This window comes from Tribolium madens, unplaced genomic scaffold (genome assembly GCF_015345945.1).
Source record: "Tribolium madens isolate multiple individuals breed KSU strain unplaced genomic scaffold, Tmad_KSU_1.1 Scaffold_20;HRSCAF=117;Tcas5.2_LG4, whole genome shotgun sequence".
Taxonomy (NCBI): Eukaryota; Metazoa; Arthropoda; class Insecta; order Coleoptera; family Tenebrionidae; genus Tribolium; species Tribolium madens.
Genome location: NW_025400985.1, coordinates 7,773,115 through 7,795,167, shown reverse-complemented (window position 1 = coordinate 7,795,167; position 22,053 = coordinate 7,773,115). Strand labels below are relative to the sequence as shown.

The 22,053-nt window shown below is 34.8% G+C and overlaps 2 protein-coding genes across 3 annotated transcripts in view; one reads left to right on the top strand and one right to left on the bottom strand.

Moving 5' to 3' along the window:
• The first annotated feature begins 561 nt into the window (after positions 1–561).
• On the top strand, positions 562–1,868 carry LOC123005318 (cuticle protein 16.5-like). The gene is made up of 4 exons (XM_044399004.1): positions 562–597; positions 697–885; positions 945–1,196; positions 1,311–1,868. The coding sequence occupies exons 1-4, from the start codon at positions 577–579 to the stop codon at positions 1,785–1,787; spliced, it is 939 nt and encodes a 312-aa protein (XP_044254939.1). The 5' UTR covers positions 562–576; the 3' UTR covers positions 1,788–1,868.
• An 840-nt stretch (positions 1,869–2,708) lies between these two features.
• The window catches only part of LOC123004838 (dopamine D2-like receptor), a 78,459-nt gene continuing 59,114 nt past the window's right edge, over positions 2,709–22,053 (bottom strand). Inside the window, exons 2-8 of one of the 2 annotated variants that reach the window (XM_044398303.1) lie at positions 12,185–12,294; positions 8,821–9,073; positions 6,272–6,537; positions 4,812–4,850; positions 4,283–4,453; positions 3,734–3,921; positions 2,709–3,676 (exon numbers count right to left, since the gene is read on the bottom strand). In XM_044398303.1, the coding sequence (XP_044254238.1) occupies positions 3,462–3,676; positions 3,734–3,921; positions 4,283–4,453; positions 4,812–4,850; positions 6,272–6,537; positions 8,821–9,073; positions 12,185–12,294 (1,242 nt within the window). In that variant the 3' untranslated portion in view covers positions 2,709–3,461. The remainder of the gene's footprint in view (positions 3,677–3,733; positions 3,922–4,282; positions 4,454–4,811; positions 4,851–6,271; positions 6,538–8,820; positions 9,074–12,184; positions 12,295–22,053) is intronic. The other variant, XM_044398302.1, reaches the window with a different exon arrangement.

Here is a 22,053-nt window from a genome sequence, read left to right as displayed (position 1 = left end):
TCATAGGTATAAGCAATAAATAAGTAAATATAAAACAACAGACTTTCCAAATAGGAAATAAAAAATAGTAGATTATTATCAATAAATAGATTGTATTTTTTTATTTTTAATCATAACTTTCAGATAATATAATATCGGTTGTTGCTAGTTGATAACATAACTGATAGTAAATCTCTGAAAAAATGAGACTTGTTGACCAAAATTAGTTTATGGAAAAAAAGATGTAGAAACAAGTGAAAACAAGATGTCTGAACAACAATATCACATTTTTGCTGAAAGATATCGTCAATATTTAGAAAAAAAAAATTATTCCAATTACATTTTTCGATTGATTATATATATCTCAAGGTTCAAGAGAAACAAATGATCATTCTAGCTTGGTCAAAATAAAGAAACTTTGAAAACTTTATGAAATTTGCCTCACCCTGTAGATTTAGTTACCATGGAACGGTTGATTAAAATGTCAAAAGACATACTGTTACCTGGTAAACGAAATGTGAATTGATTGCTCTTGGTTATTGCCGCCAATAAAAAACAGATTTTACTTAGTTTAGATACTGGTTTACTATTATAAAAATGATCGTAACGGAAATCAATGTATCAAAAAGATCAAAATAAGAAGAAAAATTCTTATATTGCCTTTCTGCAAGCGCCGTCCAGTAAGTAGAAAAATGTAAATTATGACTTTGACTTTAGTTGGAAGAGTTGTTTTTTTCTCTTCTGTTGAGACAATGCTCGGGCGAGAGTAGGGGTCGAAAAGGGCGTGTTTGGAGAAAGGAGATCACCAGGAAGTCAAACATATATAACGTGGAGAACCCCTCATGTGCACACACTCTCACTGAAACGGTTCACCAGATCATCTCTCCCACCATGAAATTCCTCGTCGTGAGTAAATCCGTGTTCGTGCAAAGTGTTTGAAATTAACCCAAAATTCTTGTTCCCAGTTGACACTCCTGGCTATGGTAGCCGTCGCCCGAGGTGAACGCGGGCAAGAGAAGCGCGGTGTGGCCGCGGGGCAGCAGACTTACGCCGCCCCCGCGTCCATCGCTTACTCTAAAGTGCAGCAGCCGGTGGCCAAAGTGGCCGCCGCGCCCGGGCAGTACTATCAGCCGCAGCCCCAGGCCTACGCCTTCCCGGCCCAGCAATACCAGCCTCAAACTGTGGCCTACCAGTCCGCCCCTCAGCCCGCTGCTAAGGTACGATCACTTTCTTCTTAATCAGAGCAATTTCAAACAATTAGAAAGTGAGAAGGTTGGACATTCACCTTGACCTCCGAAATGTTTCCGTGAAAGTGAAATTTCCAATTGTAGCAGGTGGTCGCGTACAAGCAGCCCTACTCCTTAGCCAACGATGTCTCGTCTTTCACGTACTCAAGCCCCGTGGTGACTTACAACAACCTGGGGCTGCTTTCACAAGTCGTGGGGAAATTAGCTGGGGCTCATCAAGCTAAAGCTGCAGCTCCCGCACCAGCCCCTGTCGCGTACCAAGCTCCAGTACAGAAGTTTGCTTATTCTCAACCGGCCCAACTCGCGTACGCCCAAGCCCCTCAACAGAAAATTGTCGCCGCAGCCCCTCAACAGTATTTCGCTCCTGCTCCAGCGCCACAACAAGCCTACGTCTCAGCGCCACAACAAACCTACGTCTCAGCCCCACAAGCTCAGACTTATCAAGCGGCACAGACCTACACCGCACAAACAGCCCCACAAAGCATTTATTCACAAGCCCCCCAGTATTATAGTGTGCCCCAAGCTAAACAAGCCACTCCAGGAGTCGGATACGCTCAGTGATGAGGAGATTTAGTCATTTTTGTACATATTTATAGTTGTTACGTACCGTGAGGTGTTATTTAATAAAGGATTTTTTTAATCTCTCATAGTTTTATTTCTTATTGAATTGAAAAATAAATAAAGGAAAAATTACTTACCTTTGATACTCGAGAGCTAGTTTTGCAGTATTCAAATAAAATTAAATATGTATAATAATGTGATAAGTAGTAATGTATTAGTCTCATGATTCTCCTTAACTATGATGTATCAGAATAAAAAAACCGAAACCTTTCACACTTTCTCAGCAACTAATAATTACAAAAAAAAAATACCAAAATTGAATGAAGATTCAACAATTTTATTACGAAAGTTTTAGTAAATGTAACAAAATTAAATGAAGATTTAATTATGTAAATTCTGTAAAAATTTTTGGAATTCTTGGTGGTTGCATCGGTAAGTTGTTACCTACTTTTTGTAGAGAGAAATCAGTGTGTTATCGCATTCGCTTGACTGCTTTACAGTAATTATTTTTTTCTTTTCGTACATCTTGAAAGTGAAATCATGTGAAAGAGAATGCTTTCTTTTTATGAAAATAAAAAAAAACATAGTTTTGTCTTTAGTTTTAATTAAAAATTTGCTTCATGTTTTTTTGTTTAGGATTAAGTGTAACTTTTTGTAGGGTTGGGTTTCGTGAGCCTTGTATCAAGCAAAGAAAGCGTCGAAGAAAACAAATTTGCTTTGAGTAAACGTCGCGCCACGTTTTTCATTTGATGTGATAAAAACAGTGTGGGTATTATTATTTTTCTTTGGTAAACACGTTGTGCAATAAAAGTTGTATGTTTTTATAAGAAATAGCTTTATTTTAACATTAGATATATGTCCATTGCAATGCACCTAATATTATACATTCTATTTTACAGTATTTTATAATAATAAGCGTAAGGTTTTTGATTTTACAAAGGGATGGAAATATCCGAGCAAAGTTTTGTAAAAATGGGGCTCAAAGTGTGTGTCGGACGCTCGCGTTGGCCTCAAACACACGCACTTTTACAAATATTGCTTTGGCTCACAAAGGACAATTTACTGTTCTAATACTGATTTACCACCGAAATTATTTGTAATTTTTGGTATTTACAAGTATGTACAGAGAGAACATAAGTGAAAAATGCAGTGTCCCGACATCGGGCGTGCATTGCTGGTTGCATAGTTCACCGCAATGTTGGGCGCCAAATATTGTTCTACAGCAGCTGTAAAATCTGATACATATTTACAAAAGGCGAAACTCAATAATATCAAACATTTCTTTTAAAATTAATCTAGTCTAAGTTTAGAGCGATCACAGAATATGTTTGGAATGAAAGTACTTGATTGACCCCGTTTTGACAGAGAGTCAACGTTACAAAAACACTAATTATTATCAATGATTGAAGCTCGTTTTGCGTGGGCATTGAATATTCGAATGAAAATTGATGATATGTCTATAATAAATTCGGAATATCTCTTATTCGCCTACCGATGAATGAAAGAGAAAGAGAAATTAAACCGCTGAGTCTTCAGGTACGTAACGAAGCTTGAGCCGAAAAAAATGCGACCAACTCAATGCAGGATTACGAAAAAACGTCGTTTATGTACATTGAGCAAGAGAAATCTTATATAAAAGAGTTCCAACCGAACATATACAAACCTAGAATTAAATTAAGGCCCGAGGAACATTAATTTCTTGAAGGCTTTTCTAAACTCCGGATTGAATATGGTATAGATGACTGGATTCACGAAACTGTTCATGTACCCCAACCAAGTAGTGAGGAGAAACGCCGCCACCCCCGGCTGACAGGAAAGGTTCAGCTTGCTGCACATCGCGTCCATAATGTTGCACGTGAAGAAGGGCACCCAGCATATCAGGAACACGCCTGGAACACACAGAGGGGAGTCCCCGACCTGCCCACACGCCCGCTACGACCGCTTACCCAACACAATGGCTAATGTTTTCGTGGCCTTCCTCTCCTTTTTTGCCGACGATTTCTCGCGCTTTTTACGACTCGCTTTGTTCACTTTGTAGATGGTGAAGCGGGCCGCTGCAGTCGCTTTGCGCTCTTTTTTGGACCCTGTTGATCTGTCGCGGTCAGATCCCGTATTTATTGTTGATACAACGGTTCTGAAACGCCAAAATTACCATCTTCAACAGTCGTAAAACACCCCACAACGTGATCTTTATTTCTAAGAAAACACATACCTACTGGGGTCGAAATTGAATAAAAAATTTTGATGATTTTACTTGAAATTAATTTAGATTTTTGCCAATTTTCATTAATTTTCCTGAAATCTGTAGTCAGCAATTCAAAATAACAACATAATAGAGCGAAGGACTTATTAGTTATTAGGGTTTACTACTTTGGATTGTCTTAATTTTGTAGGATGTTTAAAGAAACATTGTTGTCACTTTTTGGTAACTACATGTACTTCTAAACTACTATCCCCCTTGCTAAAGCAACGAAAATCCGGCACATCTAACTTGCCTAAGCTCAGTGTCGAGAGTGGCGCCGTTTCTCTTCGACTGATTTCGATTCCTTTTAGGACTCTCTGGTGCTGTGGTGTCTGGTTGACTTGGGGCATACCCTGAATCGTTGTTTCCGTTTGGATCAGCTAGAGGCGCTGGTGACGCTAGGCTGGCTACTACACTTGATATGCTGCCAAAATAAAAGAAATCGTAAAATTTCTTAAGCCAACCAAGTCAAACCACACCAAAACACATATTTTTTAATCAACCAAAACACCACAAACCAGACGATTTTTTTAACAAGTGGTGTTTTGGCTGATTATTGTAAAAGTAAACATTTTTTTTAATTAAATTTATAAATTTGAATTTTCGGGAACTCGTTAATTGCGCTATTTTCGTTACTTGGGGTTAGGGTGCGTTTAAATATTCATGTGATTCCAGGGGCAAAGTCTCTACAAGACAGAAAGATTAAGTGAATTAGGTCGTTTCTAATTGGTTTAATAAACTTTGGGTAAAAATCAAGTCTACAGGGTGTACCAAACACTTACACGTCGTCGTATTTAGGCTTGGTGTTTTTGTGGTTCACTCTGTAAAAAATGCAAACCGTCAAAAGTCCGTCATTGAAGAATACGGGGCCAGTAATAAGACGGAGAATAAAAAATTAAACTTCCGAATTAAAAAACATCGACGGAGCGGCTAAATACATTTAGTTCCCTCTCTCGTTTTCATGAATAATGTTGTTAAATTCATTTCGGTTTTGCTCAATTTTTGTTTCTAGAGCGAATGTAGTTGAGTTAAAGGTATTAACTCTAATTAAATTTTGAATAATACAAGGCGTTCCAAATGATTATGACTGTTTAATGCGACCTAAAGGCTGAAATGTAAAGAAATCTAAATGAGCTTCATTAATATCGAGAATACAACGGTGGAGTTTTTAATGTGTACAGCTTACGAGAAATTAATGAGAAACATTTGAGGGGCGGATTCTTCACGCCTTTTGACCACAATGGCTATATTACATGTGGCTGCTCAAAAAATGCTTTTAAAAGTCGACAATTAGCATAAAAAAAGGCTAAACAATAAAATAATTTTTCGCATTTTTCTGGTAACAATATTTTTATTGCCGCATTTTTTAAATTATTTGTAAAATTTGTAAATCAAAATAGAAAAATAGATGACGCATAAACCGACAATTTTTAAATAAAACAGTGCAAACCATAAAAAATTGAATAAGATTCTATAAACTCAACAAAATGTAATTTTAAACATTTATTGACAAATTCTATCAAAAAAGCTACACTTTACAAAGAAGTAACATTACAACAATATCTGTTTGAAGTTTAACGTTTCCTTACAAATATTAAAGTCGAAACTTAAAACATTTCCAGGAAACAGTTGTAGTAAAAAAAATCCGAATATTTAACTCTTGCAAAGAATAGCGACATTCTATTCATTTAGGTTATGTAGTTACCTCCAGTTGTGGTTATTTCATTAGGTAATCTATGGTTCAAAAATAAAATTTCCTCCCAATTTCAAATTGTTTATTATCGGGGACCGGTTTCGCCCTTGGACTTCATCCTACGTCAAGAAAATTTCACATTAAAATACTTTACAAACTTTACCATTACACATCAAATTGCATATAAAATTAAAATTAAAAACAATTTGAAATTGGGAGAAAATTTTATTTTTGGACCATAGATTACCTAATTTTATTCATTTGTTTACAAGCTAAAATCTTTCAGACATATTCTCTTATTTAGACAAGACAAATCGCGCTAAACTTAATCCCATTAGCATTTCTGCAATTCAAAAAACTCGCATTCCTCCATTACAGTCCTTTCCCTACCATTTCCCTTAATCTCCGATTAATTAAAACAAAGGAAAAGATGCATTTATTTCCTTAAAAATGAAGACATAAATCATAAAATATGCTCAGTTGGCACCTCTAGGGAAATGCAGGATGCAATAACATTGAGATGGAAATATAATTCGATTAAAGACTTACGCGGCTTCTTCGACTACTGTTGCTAAAATGAATTCAGTGCTCTTGTCGTTTGATATAACGTGACAGTCGGCTTCGGCCCCTTCCTCGTCCTCGTCCCCCGAGCCCGAGCCTGTGTTGGTGGCTTGTTCTTCGATGGTGGCTGGGCCGAGGGTCGTTTCGGCTAAACGTCTGGTGTTCGCCACGTTCTCTATCACAGATCCGGGCTTGATTTCGGAAGGGAGAGGTTTGCGGTTGAGACGTGCCTGAAGCGCACGATTTCTCAACGCCTGGAAAAAAAACCAACGACTCTCACATAGGTGCAAGGACACCCAAGACATATTTCTCCTAAGCTATTCTAGACAAGTAGAGGCAAAAGTAAAATAAAAGACACACAATTGACAGCTGAACCCAAGTTCCGGGACTACAAATTATTTGAAAAACAAATTACGAATCGTACCTATTTCTCAAACATAAAATAATTACACTAATTTGTTTAATATGCTTTTAATCAAATTATTATTTTCATGTTTAATTAAACAAGAATAATTGTTAATTTTTTTAATCACGTCAGATTTTTGCTACGAACGAATTTTCCTGCTTTCTGCACAAATATCTCCAATCTAAAATCTATTTAAAATCCAAATTGTTGCTGAATTATGGCAAAATTATCACCATATGGGTTTAAATAGATCTTAAAATACATTTCATTTAGATTTTTTTTTCTGAAGTTAGGCGGCATGAGTGATAAAAAACGCGAGATCAAGAACTGAAGGGTTTTCAAAGTTCGGCACATAGGTTTTTAGGATGTAAATAAGTTAGGAGTTTACTGTTAAACTTTTATAAAAAAACTGATCCAAAAAAAAGTATAAAAAACAAAGTAAAATAACTCATTTTGGCGGTTTTTGTATTTTTGTTAATTACATATTTCGTGACGTGATAGACTTTTTTAAATATTTTTTTTTGAACTCAGGACCTCAAAATCTATAAGAAATTATAACTTTGAGTTATTAACAGTTTGCTTAAAAACATATTTAAATAAAGAAAAAAAATGGTGGATGCGCCGGGCAAATACTACTACTTTCGTTTCTTTATTTATTCATTGAATAAAAAATCCTTTTACAGTAAAAATATTACTAAACTTGTATCTTTACTGTGTGTAATTGGTAGATATGTTATTTGTAACTTTTATTCAAATAATGTGAAGCAAAAAAATGGAAAAGGGTATAAGAATAATTTGTATTCGAGCATTTGTTCATCCTAATTTCGCAAATTTAAATACATGTTTGGTTAAATAAAAGTTTTTTATTAATATTTTTTTTAACTTAGAATCTCAAAATCTATAAGAAATTATAATTTTAACTTATAAACAATTTGCTTAAAAACTTTTTAAAACAAAAATGGTGGATGCGCCGGGCAAATAATAATACTTTCATTTCTTTATTTTGAACCCAATGTTAAAAAGTGCTTTTATCAACTAATTTCAGTACATAAAGTGGTCTTTTATCGTCTAGAGAAATAAAGTAATTTTTATCTACTGGTTATATTCAAGAAATTCTTGTAAGTGAATACAAAATAAAACGAAATATTATACACGACGATAAAGATTGTTTATCTACTCGTGAAATACGTCCACTCGTGACTTCGTCACTCGTAAACTTAACCTTTTCACTCGTAGGTAAACAATTTCTTGATTGTCTTGTATTATAAATAACTATTATTTATTCATTGAATAAAAAATCCTTCTACAGTAAAAATATGACTAAACTTGTATCTTTACTGTGTGTAATTGGTAGTTACGTTATTTGTAACTTTTTTTCAAACAATTTAAAGCAAAAAATGAAAAAAAGTTTGTATAAGAATAACTTGAATTGGAGCATTTGTATGAACAAAGGAAGGAAATTAGGATGACCTAATTTCCCAAATTTAAATACATTTTTGGTTAAATAAAAGTTTTTTTTTTTTTTTGAACTCAGGACCTCAAAACCTATAAGAAATTATCATTTTAACTTATAAACAGTGTACTCAAACACATTTTTAAAAGAGAAAAAATGTTGGATGCCTCGGGCAAATAATAATACTTTCATTTCTTTATTTATTCATTGAATAGAAAACCCTTCTACAGCAAAAATATGTGTGTAATTGGTAGATATGTTAATTGTAATTTTTTTTCAAACAATGTAAAGCAAAATGTGAAAAAGGTTTGTATGAGAACAATTTGAATTCATCCTAATTTCCCAAATTTAAATAAATTTTTGATTAAATAAAAGTTTTTACGGAGTTCTTATAAGTTTCGGTTTTATGAGTGATTACCTGGGGGCTATGAGAGGAAAAGCCCGCTTTGGCATAATAGAAGTTTGCTCGTGTATACTGAAATAAATGGGTGAACAGGTTACTCGCAAACGAATAAAGAAGTGAAACTAAATAGAGCCGATCTGGGCCGCTTTTAATTGGACAAAACTTTGCATGTGAATAAGAGTAAAACGAGGATTTGTATTGAGAGTCGCTTCTTTCAAATGAGATCTGTGAACGAAATTGCGTTCAGCTGGTTGAAAAATAGCTCTATTTCTTACCTTAAATATATTATAATAAAGGAAAACCATGATGATACAAGGAATGTAGAACGAGGACAGACTGGAGTAGATGATAAAATCGCTATTGTAGAATAGGCACGCATCTGCTACGCGATCGGGGGTGTTGTTTAAGCCGAGGACGATGGGGGAGCCAATGGCCGCCGATATCATCCACACGAGGGCGATGGTTAACCACACTCTTCGGTTGTTCTTATGCTTGGCGTATTTTATCGGCTGGGTCACGGCGATATACCTGAAATAAACAAGACAATATCGGCTTGATTAACTTCAATATGGAGTAATTGAGATCGTTAGATGCATTTGGAGCAAAATTGCGACTTCATTTTCTTCCCTCAAATGTAATTTTATTTTAGACACGACGCAAAAAACAATAATACTAAATTTGAAATTTCAAATTTAATTATGCTCGAGTTTTTAATTTTATTTTCTTCCAAGCCAAGTTTCCCCCAGCTCTAGCGGCGTCACATACACACTTTAGACGAACTTGAAGACTTCATTAGGATAAGTGACAGACATCTATATAGCTCATTGCGGCAATGACTGTGAGCGTGTGCGCTTGAAGATCGATAGAACTTGGCTCATCGGAGGTACCTGGCCCGCGAAAGGGGCCGTTGTTACCCGAAATTGCATATCTAGCTTTATGTGTATATTCAGAATAACAATGCAGACCTATTATCATTCGCGTGATTGATGAGCCGAGTTTAATTTGCCACAACAAAGGTCGCAATCCCTCAGGGGGCCCATTCAACCTGTCTTGCCAAAAAATTCATTGGACGCTGAGCTTTTTGTACGGACCCCGATGTGTTTTGCTGCTGATATCATCGATACAAAATACTCCCTTGTCTTAACCTGACACTCTATCCAGAGATAAACGCTGAAAGGTGATTCATATATTTTATTTAAACCAGACCCAATTACAATAGATTTGGCAATTTGGTTACACAACATAAGAGTAAAATAATCTATTTTCCTCTTTTAGAAAACTATAACATAATTTAAAATAAAAATGTTGGTTTCAGTTTAGAATTTTCACAATAGATTTCCTCTTAAGTACTTACTGTCTTGTGTTGATTTGTTACAACATAAAAAAATCATTCATTACACTGTCAAATAACAAAATCCTCTTTTGGTGCTTTTTGTTTTTTTAAATGTTAAATGTGAATTTGAAATACGCTTCCTTTTTTGCTTTTTTTTTAGTCTTGCTGTATAAAACCGAAACAAACATACCTTTGCCTATCTTCATAATAATACTTCAAAATTTTCTATTATACAGTATGTCCTTGGATTGAGTTTACAAGACGAAATTTTTTTTATCTTTGATTTTACGCTAAAACTGCAAAGGAAAAACATTTTTTGCTTTACATGAAACGAGCAAATCTATAATTCAAACTTCATTATTCTGACTCAGTAAAAAGATTTTGGACTTTGTAACTTTGGAATAAAGTACTCCAAAAGATGCAAACTTTGTTTATACAGGCTGCGCCAGAACTCGCGCCCCGTATAAGGAATATGGAAAAAATGTTAAAAAAATTTTATCTATAAAAATTTCGAAGTTATGAGGGTTTAAAGTTTGCACTTTGATTCTATTTATTTCAATTGGAAAAATAATTTTCTTGCTATAGGTTATTAAAAGAGGAAACAAGAAAGCTGTATCCTAAATTGTAACTCTGTTCAATGTTATTTGTGGCTTTTATTGGCAAAATTTTTGTCCCTTTACTAAATAATTGTAAAAAAACGTATACAAGATCATCAGTATCATTAAATAGATATAAAAAAATGTCAAATGTCAAAAAATAAATGTCAAAATACAATTTAGGATACAGCTTCCTTGTTTTCTTTTATAATAGCCTGTATTAAAAAATCTTTTAAAATTATTTTTCCAACAGAAATAAATAGAAGTAAGAGTGCAAAATTTAAGCTCTCATAACTTCGAAATTTTTACAGATAGAATTTTTTTAACATTTTTTTCATGTTCCTGGTATCTTACCTTACTTGAAAATTTTCTCTGAGGCGCGAGTTCTGGCGCACCCTGTATTTTATAATTTTGACGATTTTTTCAACGCTAAAAAGCCGGTTGCATCCTCTGTACCTCAGAAACTAAATATTCCAATATAGCAAATTGAGTTATTTTGATTTCTTTAGATCTTCAAAAAAATAACCGAATTTTATTGGGCATTTTTAAGTATGTTACATCTGCTTGAAGGTCATGAAAAAACCTAGCAATAAATAATGAATCCTTAAGAAAACAGCAAAAATAATATTATTTTACAATTTATAAAGTAGCTCTAAGTAAACATTTACAAAATTTTATGATCCACTATGAAAACTAACAAAATTAGTTATTTTTTAATGAATTAGAAAATCGAGCTTTATGCTTCCAACATATGGCAACATTTAAATTACCTTGCCATATTATGAAATACTTTGTAGCAAATATAATGTAACATTTTCTTAGCACAAGATATATTATTTATTTAACAATATTTTAATTTTTTACAAAGTTATTAGTTCACCATAGTTACACCTGTCTAAGGTAAAGAAGTGTTCTTGAACTGTGTTGTCGTTTTTCTTTACTGTTTTAAGAGTTTTCCTTGAAAAGAAAATCCTTAGATCTAGAACATTTGTTTATAAAATTGTTTTCTCTGTGTGATCACAGGCAAGACATGGGAAATACACTGGCGGACACGGAATTTTGGACATCAAATTTATGACAGTTCAAAAATGTTAATGTAAGCCACGCTTTATTGTCATTACGATTGACGTTTGAAACTAAAATTTGAAAGTTTTAAGTGAAATTTATTTTTGGCGTCGATTTTCCGAAACAATACGTGTTTTTATATAAGATCAATAAATTATTTTGATTTGTTGTCATTTTTTTGGCTCTCAGGATAAAAATTACAAAAACCGAACGTGAGGCCCGTTTTACATTTTTATGTCAGTCGAATGACAAATCGTCCAAAATTCCGTGTCCGCCAGTGAATTTCCCATGTCTTGCCTGCCCGGCTTTTTTGACACATCCGACGTACTATACCTACCTATTATTATAAATGATTCAAGTTTTTCAAATTCTTTGAGAGAATGGTTATCGACAAAAATTAGTTAACAAAATAATACAGTCTTCAATTTTCAGATTATTTATGTCAGCTTAGCCAACTTTGCCGATAGTCCGTATACTGTTCACATCTAATTAATGGCCGCTCTGAAAAATGTAATAAACATTTCAACAGGTCTCGTGTCGTCGTATCATCGCAATATCGCACACCACATCCGCTCGTACCAATTTGATTAAAGTCGTCGGAGTGGATATGTCGCTCCCTTCCGCCCACCATCACTCTCAACTCACCTATCTATCGAGATCGCGACCAAGTTGAAGATGGAAGAAGTTGAGCATGTGACGTCCATCGCGATGTAGAAATCGCAGACAAAACCTGGTAGTGTCCAAGCCCCATTCACCTGAAAAAATAAGCCTTTTTGAATCTGTGTCAATCATCCAGACGACTGCTACGACTAGATACCTCGGGGATTGCGATATTGAATCCCCCAGCTTTGATATCCGATACCTAAATACAACTTTCGGAAAAATATTGCTTTTATGGCGCAATTTGAGCGGCACAAATCCCACGACTACCAAATACATTTTATTCGACGTAATTGAGGCTCGAAAATCTATGTATGTGGAACACTTGTTATCGACAAGGAAACGAACTTGCAATATCTCGATTGTCCTTGCGAGATACTGTTTAACGAAGAGTAATCCAATTTGCACGTTCCATAAAACAATGTAAGAGACGACGAGAGATGGTAACCGAGAAGGTCGATTCTAATTAGGTTCGGATAAAGGAGACTGGCAAAAGTATTATACTTTAAGAGAAATATTACGTTTAAATTGTAATTATAGACAAATGGTGCGACTAAATGCCTAATTGTGAGCAAACTAAGCCGCAAATAGGCTAAACTAGGTTGATACTACTATTCAAATTATTTGTTACAGATGGTGCATAATGAAAGCGGTCGAGAAAATGTAAATGCAAGATGATAACCGTTTACGAATTTTAAACCACTATTTATAAAATTAGTCAAGGTAAAAATCGGCTTAACATCTAATATTTTAAAATAAATTCAGACACAAAAAAAAAGTATTTGACAAAGTCTATCTAGAAACAAGCATTTTAAAGTCAAATGTGTATAGCATCTGATAAGATAAAATTTTGGTTTTCACAATTTTTTTAATACTTACCTAAGTTTACGAATCAATCAAGATCGTGTTACGTTGCTTATAAAGAGCTATTTTTTTTTGCTAATTGAGTAGGTATTTAGTAGAAACTGTTTTATTTGTGTTTGTTTTAATTACAATTTTACATTTTCAAAAACATGTATTGGCCTTTTTGGAAAGCGTTGTCCATGAAATCCAAAAGAAAACAAATCTCTGAGTTTTAGCAATTAAAATTGAATGAAACAGCGCTTGTGTGTGCTAATGCATTAATTAAGTTTGGTCCGAATTTGGCGCTCCGGAGTTGGTACCCTTGTGTGCGAATTCGTTCACTATTGATCGAATGTAGTCTAATGCAATCGCTAATAGTCGACACGTGTGGTTACAATTTCCTGTTCCACTTGGCATAAAAATTTCCTCTGTTTTATCTTCAATATAAATAATCGCAAGTTGTTCGTCAACTAATTAATATGTGGTAAAGCTGGTGGTGCAACAGCAGGTTGGCTCGCCGAAATTTCCCAGGAAGTCGAGCGAATTATTTCTGTATTATTAATTAAGGTGATTTATAATGGACGTCGGCTAATGAGGGGCACGTTTTAATAGCTCTCAGCGACTTTGTAATTTTTGCATCGATCCTCACCATCTGAAATAGTAATTATTTTAATGGAGTCCTTCTTTTAGTCCCTCGGCAAACAAGCCTATAACATGTTTATGAAAGCGTTTTGGAGCCTTGTAAACCGTCTCGGTTATCCTTTTTGCGATCCTTGAACAGAAGGAGAGGGCGATCGAGCGCGGTAACTCCCGCCCTTTGTGCAAGGCTTGATCGCTTTGCACCAGCCTCGGTTAATAGCCGCTGTAATTGAAAATATACCGACAGCGTTCTAATTTATGGCGCCTTGTAAAACGGACCAAATTGGCCTTAGCAGCGCTTTAAAACGCGATCGGAGAAAATCCATCAACTTTGTTTCGTTTAAAGCAAAACTGGCGTGTCGAGAAGTCTTATCGGCAAGAAAGGCCATTCTTTGCAATAAATTTATCGGCGATAACAATCGCTAATCCGCCATTAGTGACAGTCGACGACGCTTAATTTTATAAGCCTCTAAATGGCCGCCGCAGCCTTGGCATGTTTACACCGACAACTACACGGAAAAGGAAAATCTAAAGGGATTTTGCATGCACTATTTCCATAAGTTTTCCAGCGGAACTCAAATGCCATGAGCATTAAAACTCACTTATGCTGCGAGCACACTTATTCAACATTTTTTATTCTTGTTTTGTTCCAAAAAATATCTACGCTTGATTACAAGCGTATATGCTTTTGACAAGAAAACGCTTTCTACGCGGTAAAATAATTTTAAACACACTGTGTCCAGGCTTATTTTACGTTATAATTAGTAGTAGTGGTAAATAAATATTCTCTATTTTAATGAATCTTTTGTTTTGTAAATGTTTTTGTTTAATTTGAAATTTCCGTTTCAAGTTAAAAAAAATAGAAACAACAATCAAATTTTTAATTATTAAAATTGTTAATAAAGCATATGAAGAAATGCATTCATTTTTTTTTTAATTCGGATCTTAAAAAAACAATGAACAAAGCTGTTTAATCAATACTTCTCTACTATAGTTTTTTATGTTTTTGTTTAGTTAGAGCCTGTCTGGTAATCAATAGTAGGTAATACATTGTTTATGTTTTATTGCATGTTGTTTAATAAATTTAAACTTTAGTTTCGAATAAAAAGATTAATTTTAAAAATTTGTTAAAAGCAAGTCATAAGAAACTCATTAGCAGTTTTAGTTGAAATGGTGTAAACATTTTTACCAAATTAAAAATGGTGGATGCACTGGGCTAGTGCATAAGTAAGCAAATGGTAAAAACGCTTCAAAAGACAGTTTTTTGACTCAATTAAGTCCCGCCGTTTGAGCCTTTATCGACCCAAAGCCGCATCAGCAAAACTAAAAATCGTCGTTTGCGGCCACAATTGACTGTTTCATTTGTATCTTTGTGCTGTTGTCGCATTACTCTCTAAAAGCTCGGAATGGACCGGCATTTAGTCCTTTTCAATCACTCTCCGAAAGTTCGTAACTGTTGATTACGCTTTGACCTGAGCATTTATCTAGCCATGGTGGCACCTGCGGCCCGTCATGTCCTTTATCCGCAAGGCCCGTATCATGCGCATCGTCCCAAGAGATGTTATCACCTCGACATCAAACAGATCATGTTCCACGGTGTGATTTTAACTCGGCCATAAATGCAATTACGCGATGAAAAATTCGGCGCCAAAGCCATTACAAGACCAATTGGAGTTGACGGTTTCTGCATGTCGGACATGTATATAATTTGTCGGCACAGTCGGAACGCGGAATTGTTCTCTAATTCCCCAAAGAGCCGAAAGGGAGAGGAAGTGTTTTAATTAAAAGCCGCCAGACGTTAATCAAGACTGATGAGAAAACTTGGACATTTTATTTATCACGTGACAAAGAGGATTAAAACTATTCCAAAAATAATAAATACAAATATTGGAGATAAAATTCTAATGGTTTATTTTAGCTTCCAGATGAGTATCAGAAGAATAAAACGTCGTCAGTTTCGGCTTTCCTTTTGAAAATCTATTTTTTCTCTTCCTGGCTGTCCAATCCCGTGAAAAAGCCTCCGTGCCAGAAACAATTCCCCTTTCCTTCCGTTATCCTTTTATCGAAGATGGAAAGCGCGTCCTTATCGTCGCGATTTGAAATTTCTCAGCCGTCTGTTGAATTCCATCTCTTTATCAGCGATGGCAAACGTCCGATACAGACGTGAGGTATGTCCCGATTTGCCACGAGACGAGTCACATTCTCGCGAGAGAAGGATCAAACGGCCCTTTTATTTTCCGGCCAGAGGCGGCCATAATTCATATCTCTCTTCGGAGGCAATATCGGCGCATTTATTCATCACCTACACATGAGCGCTTCTCTATACTCAAATTTCGAGGGTGTCCTTGAAAGCAAAGTGGAAAAGTAAGAGACGACTTGTTTAGCGTCGGAGCAACAATCAGAGGCTTATTTATATACGCCTCTTGTAGGATTTGACGGCTTGCCATAAACGGAATTTTGATAAATGAATCAAGGGAAAAACGAGCTCAAGACAAGACTTTTCAATTTTGATAAGAGGGTAATTACGGTTTTCTAATTAACGAAATGCAAAGAGATGCTCAGTCTCAACCTAAAAACTAATTGCACTAGTAGAGTGCACAAAAATTAATTTAGCAAATGATGTTGTAAAGACCTTTCTAACACAAATTTAGCTAAAAAGTATTTTTAATACATTTGATGAAACAATTTGATATTTTGGTTTAGTTTGTAAAAGCTTCAACGAGTGTTAAAGTCACGTAATATAAAATAAAAACCTTGCAACTCTCCTTGAAACTTCTAAGCGTCTCCTCGAAGAAAATTCCAGTTAAGAGTTTCACATTCTATTCATCACACATCAAAACAATATACAAAATCATCAGTGTGCTTGTTGAAACTCTTAGCTGATGTAAGCACTCATAAACACTCCAACAGTTTGAAAGTTTCGCATCGATAGGAAAAAAATGGCTTTTCGCTCATGTATGTAGAAGGGTTGCAAACCCGGCTAAAATCTCGCTCTCTGGGTCAAATAGCACGAGTCCCTCTTGTGCAATGTATGAGAGGTCAGTCCCGCCTCCGTCGTTAACGGCCCCAAAAATGTTTATAATTACACATACTAACGATTATTAAGAACATTCACAGAATTGTGCGCAATGCGTAATTGAGTCGTATAGTACCACTGGGTCTGATATTGGGTTTCCGGCGGACAAAGCGCCATTTTTGGCCGGAAATATTTTTCACCGTGGCGGAGATTACGAGATAATGAAGATGTGGATTCATAAAAATATCGAGATTTGGGTACGAAAGTGACTTACATGGTTATTCACTTTAAGTGATAGATCTGGTAATACAGTTGGTTCTTGTTAAAGCATGTTCGCACCGAAACCATGAAGATTTATTTCCTGGCTGCTTTTACGCTAAGTTACAACAATACGCTCGCCTCGTGTTTAGCCAAATTTATTAGGAATTATCCGGAGCTCGGGCTGGGTTAATTATTGTCAAGATGCTCTTTTTGCACCGGTTTCGGTACGAAATAACGACAGGCTTAGGGAGAAAATTTGTCGCTCGAAATTGAAGAATTACGCTTGCGACGATACTTTTAGGGATCAGAAACAAATTATTAACACTTTCGCATCGCTGAATCTTGCATGAGCTAGAATTCAATAAAAAGACAAATCCAAAATATTAAGTAAACAAAATCGCAATAACGGTCGTAATATAATCATTTCCAAAAGATCAGAGATCTAAGACTTATCGATCCAATTCCAATGAAAGTGTACAGAGTCACGACCTCTGCAAACTTAGATTAAGTTTTCTAATAATAATTTGGAAATTCTAAGAGTTTTGCAACAGTCTGTATAAACACAAGTTGAATTATTTTCTGTTAGAGAAGAGGTAGAGAATGTATGAGCTTAGCCTTTTGGAAACTTTTAAAAGCTTGATTTGGATGGAAAAAGCTCTTCGGGTGCCTTTAGAGTTTTAAAATTTATGACAGCTATTAGAAAATTAATTTTTGGCTCTTCTCTACACATTCATTCAGAATTCGGGAAATATTAAAATAGTATATTAAAGTATAAGTTGCAGAAGGTATTCTATTCAAGCACAAATCTGAAATTCCGAAACGAGCCGCGTAGCGGCGAGTTGAGGAACAAATGAGTGCTTGAACAACATTCTACAACAAGTGCTTTATACTATTTTTTCTATTTTGCCGCTTTATATCATTTTATAAATTAAAAAACGAACATTTTATTTTATTTTTTTTTCTATAGAATTTTGCGACGGTTGGCGACATTTATAATTTATATTTATATTTATAATAATTTTAGGCGGCTGTAAAAAATAAAAATAATTCTTATTTTCACATTTGAAAATGAATTGTGAAGAATGTCCGTCACTAAAATTAAATTAACGCCAACGACTTATTCCAGCACTCAAATGACGTCATTTGGGTGCTGGAATAGACTTATTCTAAAACCGAAATAGAAAAAAATCTTTTTAGGATACTAAATTGGTAACTTGCGTTTACATAGTTACAAACGAGTCCGGTAAAAAAATTACCTAGTAGTCTACTACCGGACTATCTACTGGCCGGTAGCCTGTCCACGTGACCCGTTTGTAACTATGTAAACGCTAGTTAAATTTTTGTTTTACTGAATTTTTGTTTAATTTGGAAGTGTACAGTATACTAAAAAAACTTGTACAATATACGACCGGTAGCATTTTTACGGCATTGCCAAACATACGGCTCAAGCGGTAACGTATTGGCAAGGTCATTAAAATGTTGCTACCGGTCTAATACCGTAAATAGCTATTTTTAAAGCTGCACAAAATGGTAACAATTAAATATTAATTTATTTTCACATTGTAGTCTATTAATAGAAAGCAGTTTTAATCAATTTTTAACAGCAAGTAAGCTTTTCCACCGTACTTTCAGAAAGAAAAGTGGTCAGGTACAAAAAGAAACAAAAAAATGCTGCTAGATGTAATGGCAAAACTGGAATATCAAAAAAAAATTTTTTTGAAGTTTTTTGCTAGATCGTAGGAAAAATTATACGTATTACACTGCAAGAAAAAGTCTTTTCTTTCTTGTTATACAAATAATTATTTCTCATTTGTTGCATTTCGATAATTAGTAAATCAAGTATTGTTGGTATTTGAAATCATGGTTTTTGATTAACCAGGGATGGTGAATATATGAAGCTACAGAAATGATGAAAACGCTCTAAATCTAAGAATTGTGAAACAACATCAAATTGCAGCGGCGTAATCTGTATGTATTTATGCAGATTGCTCAATTGAAAGGCATTCTATCGATATTAAAATCAACACTGTGCATGTTCGAACTTGCATACGAAATTCGTGATTGGCCTAAACCGGAATTGTTATTCGTTTCACGGTTTTATAGACGTAGAAAAATATTTTGTATAATGAAAATGTATAAGGTAAGCCCGAGGGTAGTTTTATATAAGAATTTATGCACGGATCAAATGGGATCTAGAGAGAAACCATATCGCAACCATGAACATTAAGTTGCTTTTTTCTGTTCTTCAATTTTCCTAAATCATATATCTGATCTCGTTTTGTGACATTTGTAATTTAATTAAATCGAATATAATAGGACATGTACTTAAGTTTATCTGAAATAAAAAGGATTTAGTTACAACATATTAATTATGTCGTCTTTTGTAGCAGAGCTTATTTGTACAAGCTGTGTGGGAAAGTTCCAACTTTGTTCCACTGAGGTTTCTGATAATTTCCTGCTGACCAAAGCCGTGCAGTCATCCCTGTAAGGTAATAAAACGTATTTCCCATTAATAAAACACACTCGCAACACCCAACTTTGACGATTTACAAATTCCCGATTAAAATCAAAAATTTCATATCCGCATTCCCTCGTTTTAAACCGATTATCTCCAGTTCTGAACTCTGAATAATTTGAATTCTTCCCTCGGCTTTAACATAATTGCAGTATCGATCAGCGACGTTCGGCTGATGGATGACAATAATTCAATATAAGAAATAAAAAGTGAACAGGATTAGATCGATTTTTGCTCCGTTGCATCTGGACGATTCGATTTGTCTCAGACGACAACCGAATCTTGATTTATAAACGCAATAAAAACTTTTTAAATCGGTTACTTTATGTTTAAAGTGCAACTTTGCGTTGATTTATCAAACTCTACTTGTCGCTGAACTTTGCTAGAAAGCAGGGCCGCATTGAGGCGACGACGCCTGATCTAAACACGGCTTTATTTGCATGCACAGCAGATTTTATTCCTTAAAAGCTTTCTGACATCTTAATGCCACATTAGTACGAATAAAACATATAAATAATGCATTATTTCAAGTACGAGGAACAAGAACCACACACTAAGACGAATAAAACAAAAAACGAAAAATTCTTACATTTACAAATATTAATAATTCTTCTTTAAATGTTTTAATAAAAAGCTAAGCAAAAAAACAATTATGTTTTTCTAAAACAATAATTGAAAACAAAGCCAGAGATTGGAAAATTTGTTGATCATTGTGAGAGCCCTTAAGCTTTATGTTTTTGGATAATCTGCGTTGACTTGTTTTTTGTTGTTTATAAATGTGACACATTTGCATGGTCTGGTTTAATGCCAGTGAATAATGAATAAATCCAATTTAAACAAAATTATGTTTGCTAGAGATCAAACAAGAGCATAATATAATAATTTTGATTGATTTTGTTTTGTTTACATTGAAATGGAATTAATGTAATTCGAATTTTAATTAAAACGAATTACGGAGCCCTTATGTGCAAATTCATTTATTTAAATTATTCAAAAGAGGGGTCGCAATGGATAAAATATGAAAATTTTCTCTTGTAATAATTCTGAAGTTTTCACTCGCGTCCATCTCCCCCGTCGACTCCGGCACACACTTCTTACCATAATGAAAATACAAGCAATTCTCTTGGTAGTCAAAGTTAGGGAATTGTACGATCGTCAATAAAGTTGAAGCAAGTTGTTCGACTCGATTATTCTGCGCGAGTTATAGTTGCATAAAAATATTTCGTGTAAAATAAAATCAGTCGTGTTGGAAGCAAGACTGGAGTATTAATTAAAAGTTTATGGAGGGATTTAAGTAGTAAAATCCGAAAGCTCGTTGGGGGAAGAAACAGCAATGAAAAAGTTCGAGTGTTTGTTTAAAATCGGCCACCAGGAGACTTGAGAGCTTTGAAACTTCACAATGAATAATTATCGAGCAATCCGGGGTAATCCGGCAATTATGTTGCAGCGGCGCACAATTAAGACGTCGCAGCATAATTCCAAATTGCACCGGGAGAAGGAGATACGGATGCCCGGAGGAACATCAACACAAACACCCAAATAAGACGGGAGCTGATAATGAAGGCTATAAAGGAATCGATAAGGGGAGATATAAACCGAATTTGCTAATCGTTAAATTTTTACCAGAAGTTTATTAATTAAAATGAAGGAAAAATTCCACCGTCCTACAACATTTTTCACCTCCTTTGCTACTCAAAAAATATTAATGAGTTTTTGTGGTTAAAAATATTAAATTATAAAAGTTCAAAGTAAAGAGATTTTAAAGATTAAATTGCTAAAAGATTCCAGTTCATTTTTTAGCTAGATGTGCTGTTAGAAATGTTAGATATTTCTAAGTTTTTTCAAAACATGGATAAGAAATATAGTGGTTTAAAAATGTGTTTTATTTATTGTTTAAACAGTGTCAAAATGTGCCGTTTCTTGACGGTAAGCAATTAATCCTAGTTTTTCTCAGGATAAATCTCGCTTTGAGGATTTGGCCTGCCTTTTGTGCGTCGTTCTCGAGTACCAGTCTAAGATCTTATTTCAGTAACAATGCGGACATCAACAATTGAAGCCCAGGGGTAATCGCAGTTAACAATGCCGTCTATCTCTGGTGCATCAATGGCCCGAGGTCCAAAGGAGAAACTAGCGCTTCAAGCGGCAGACCTTGATAGCGCCTTTGTAAAATTAACTATTTACCTAAATCTGGGTATTGCCCGCCTTTCTGGCTCGTCTAATGCTCGTAAGGATTAAATTTCAGCCGCATTGTATATACATCTCCCACAGGAACGAAAAATCCCCGTCCGTGTCGTCTAGTTAGGCAACTTTGCGGTTTGCTTAATGTATTGCACACGAGATAAAACAACCCTTTCCAACTTGCCAACTCTATAATATTTAATTGATTGTAACTCCGGATTTGCATCAAGAATTTCATATTTGCGCTGACCACAAATCCGGATTCGAGACCTAGGACCTATTTATATAAATATTTAAATAACTTTTGATTTTAGAAGGCCCTTAATGGCCTCTAGAAACTTTGAGCTTATTTGCATATAAACTACACTTTCGTCGAGAGACACCAAAAGGACGACCGGATTT

Bases quoted from the DNA above. Each gene is read 5' to 3' on its own strand.
- LOC123005318 (XM_044399004.1), top strand. From the start codon at position 577: ATGATCGTAACGGAAATCAAT. The intron at 598-696 runs GTATCAAAAAGA...CTTTGACTTTAG, and splicing joins TGATCGTAACGGAAATCAAT to TTGGAAGAGTTGTTTTTTTC. The intron at 886-944 runs GTGAGTAAATCC...TCTTGTTCCCAG, and splicing joins CCACCATGAAATTCCTCGTC to TTGACACTCCTGGCTATGGT.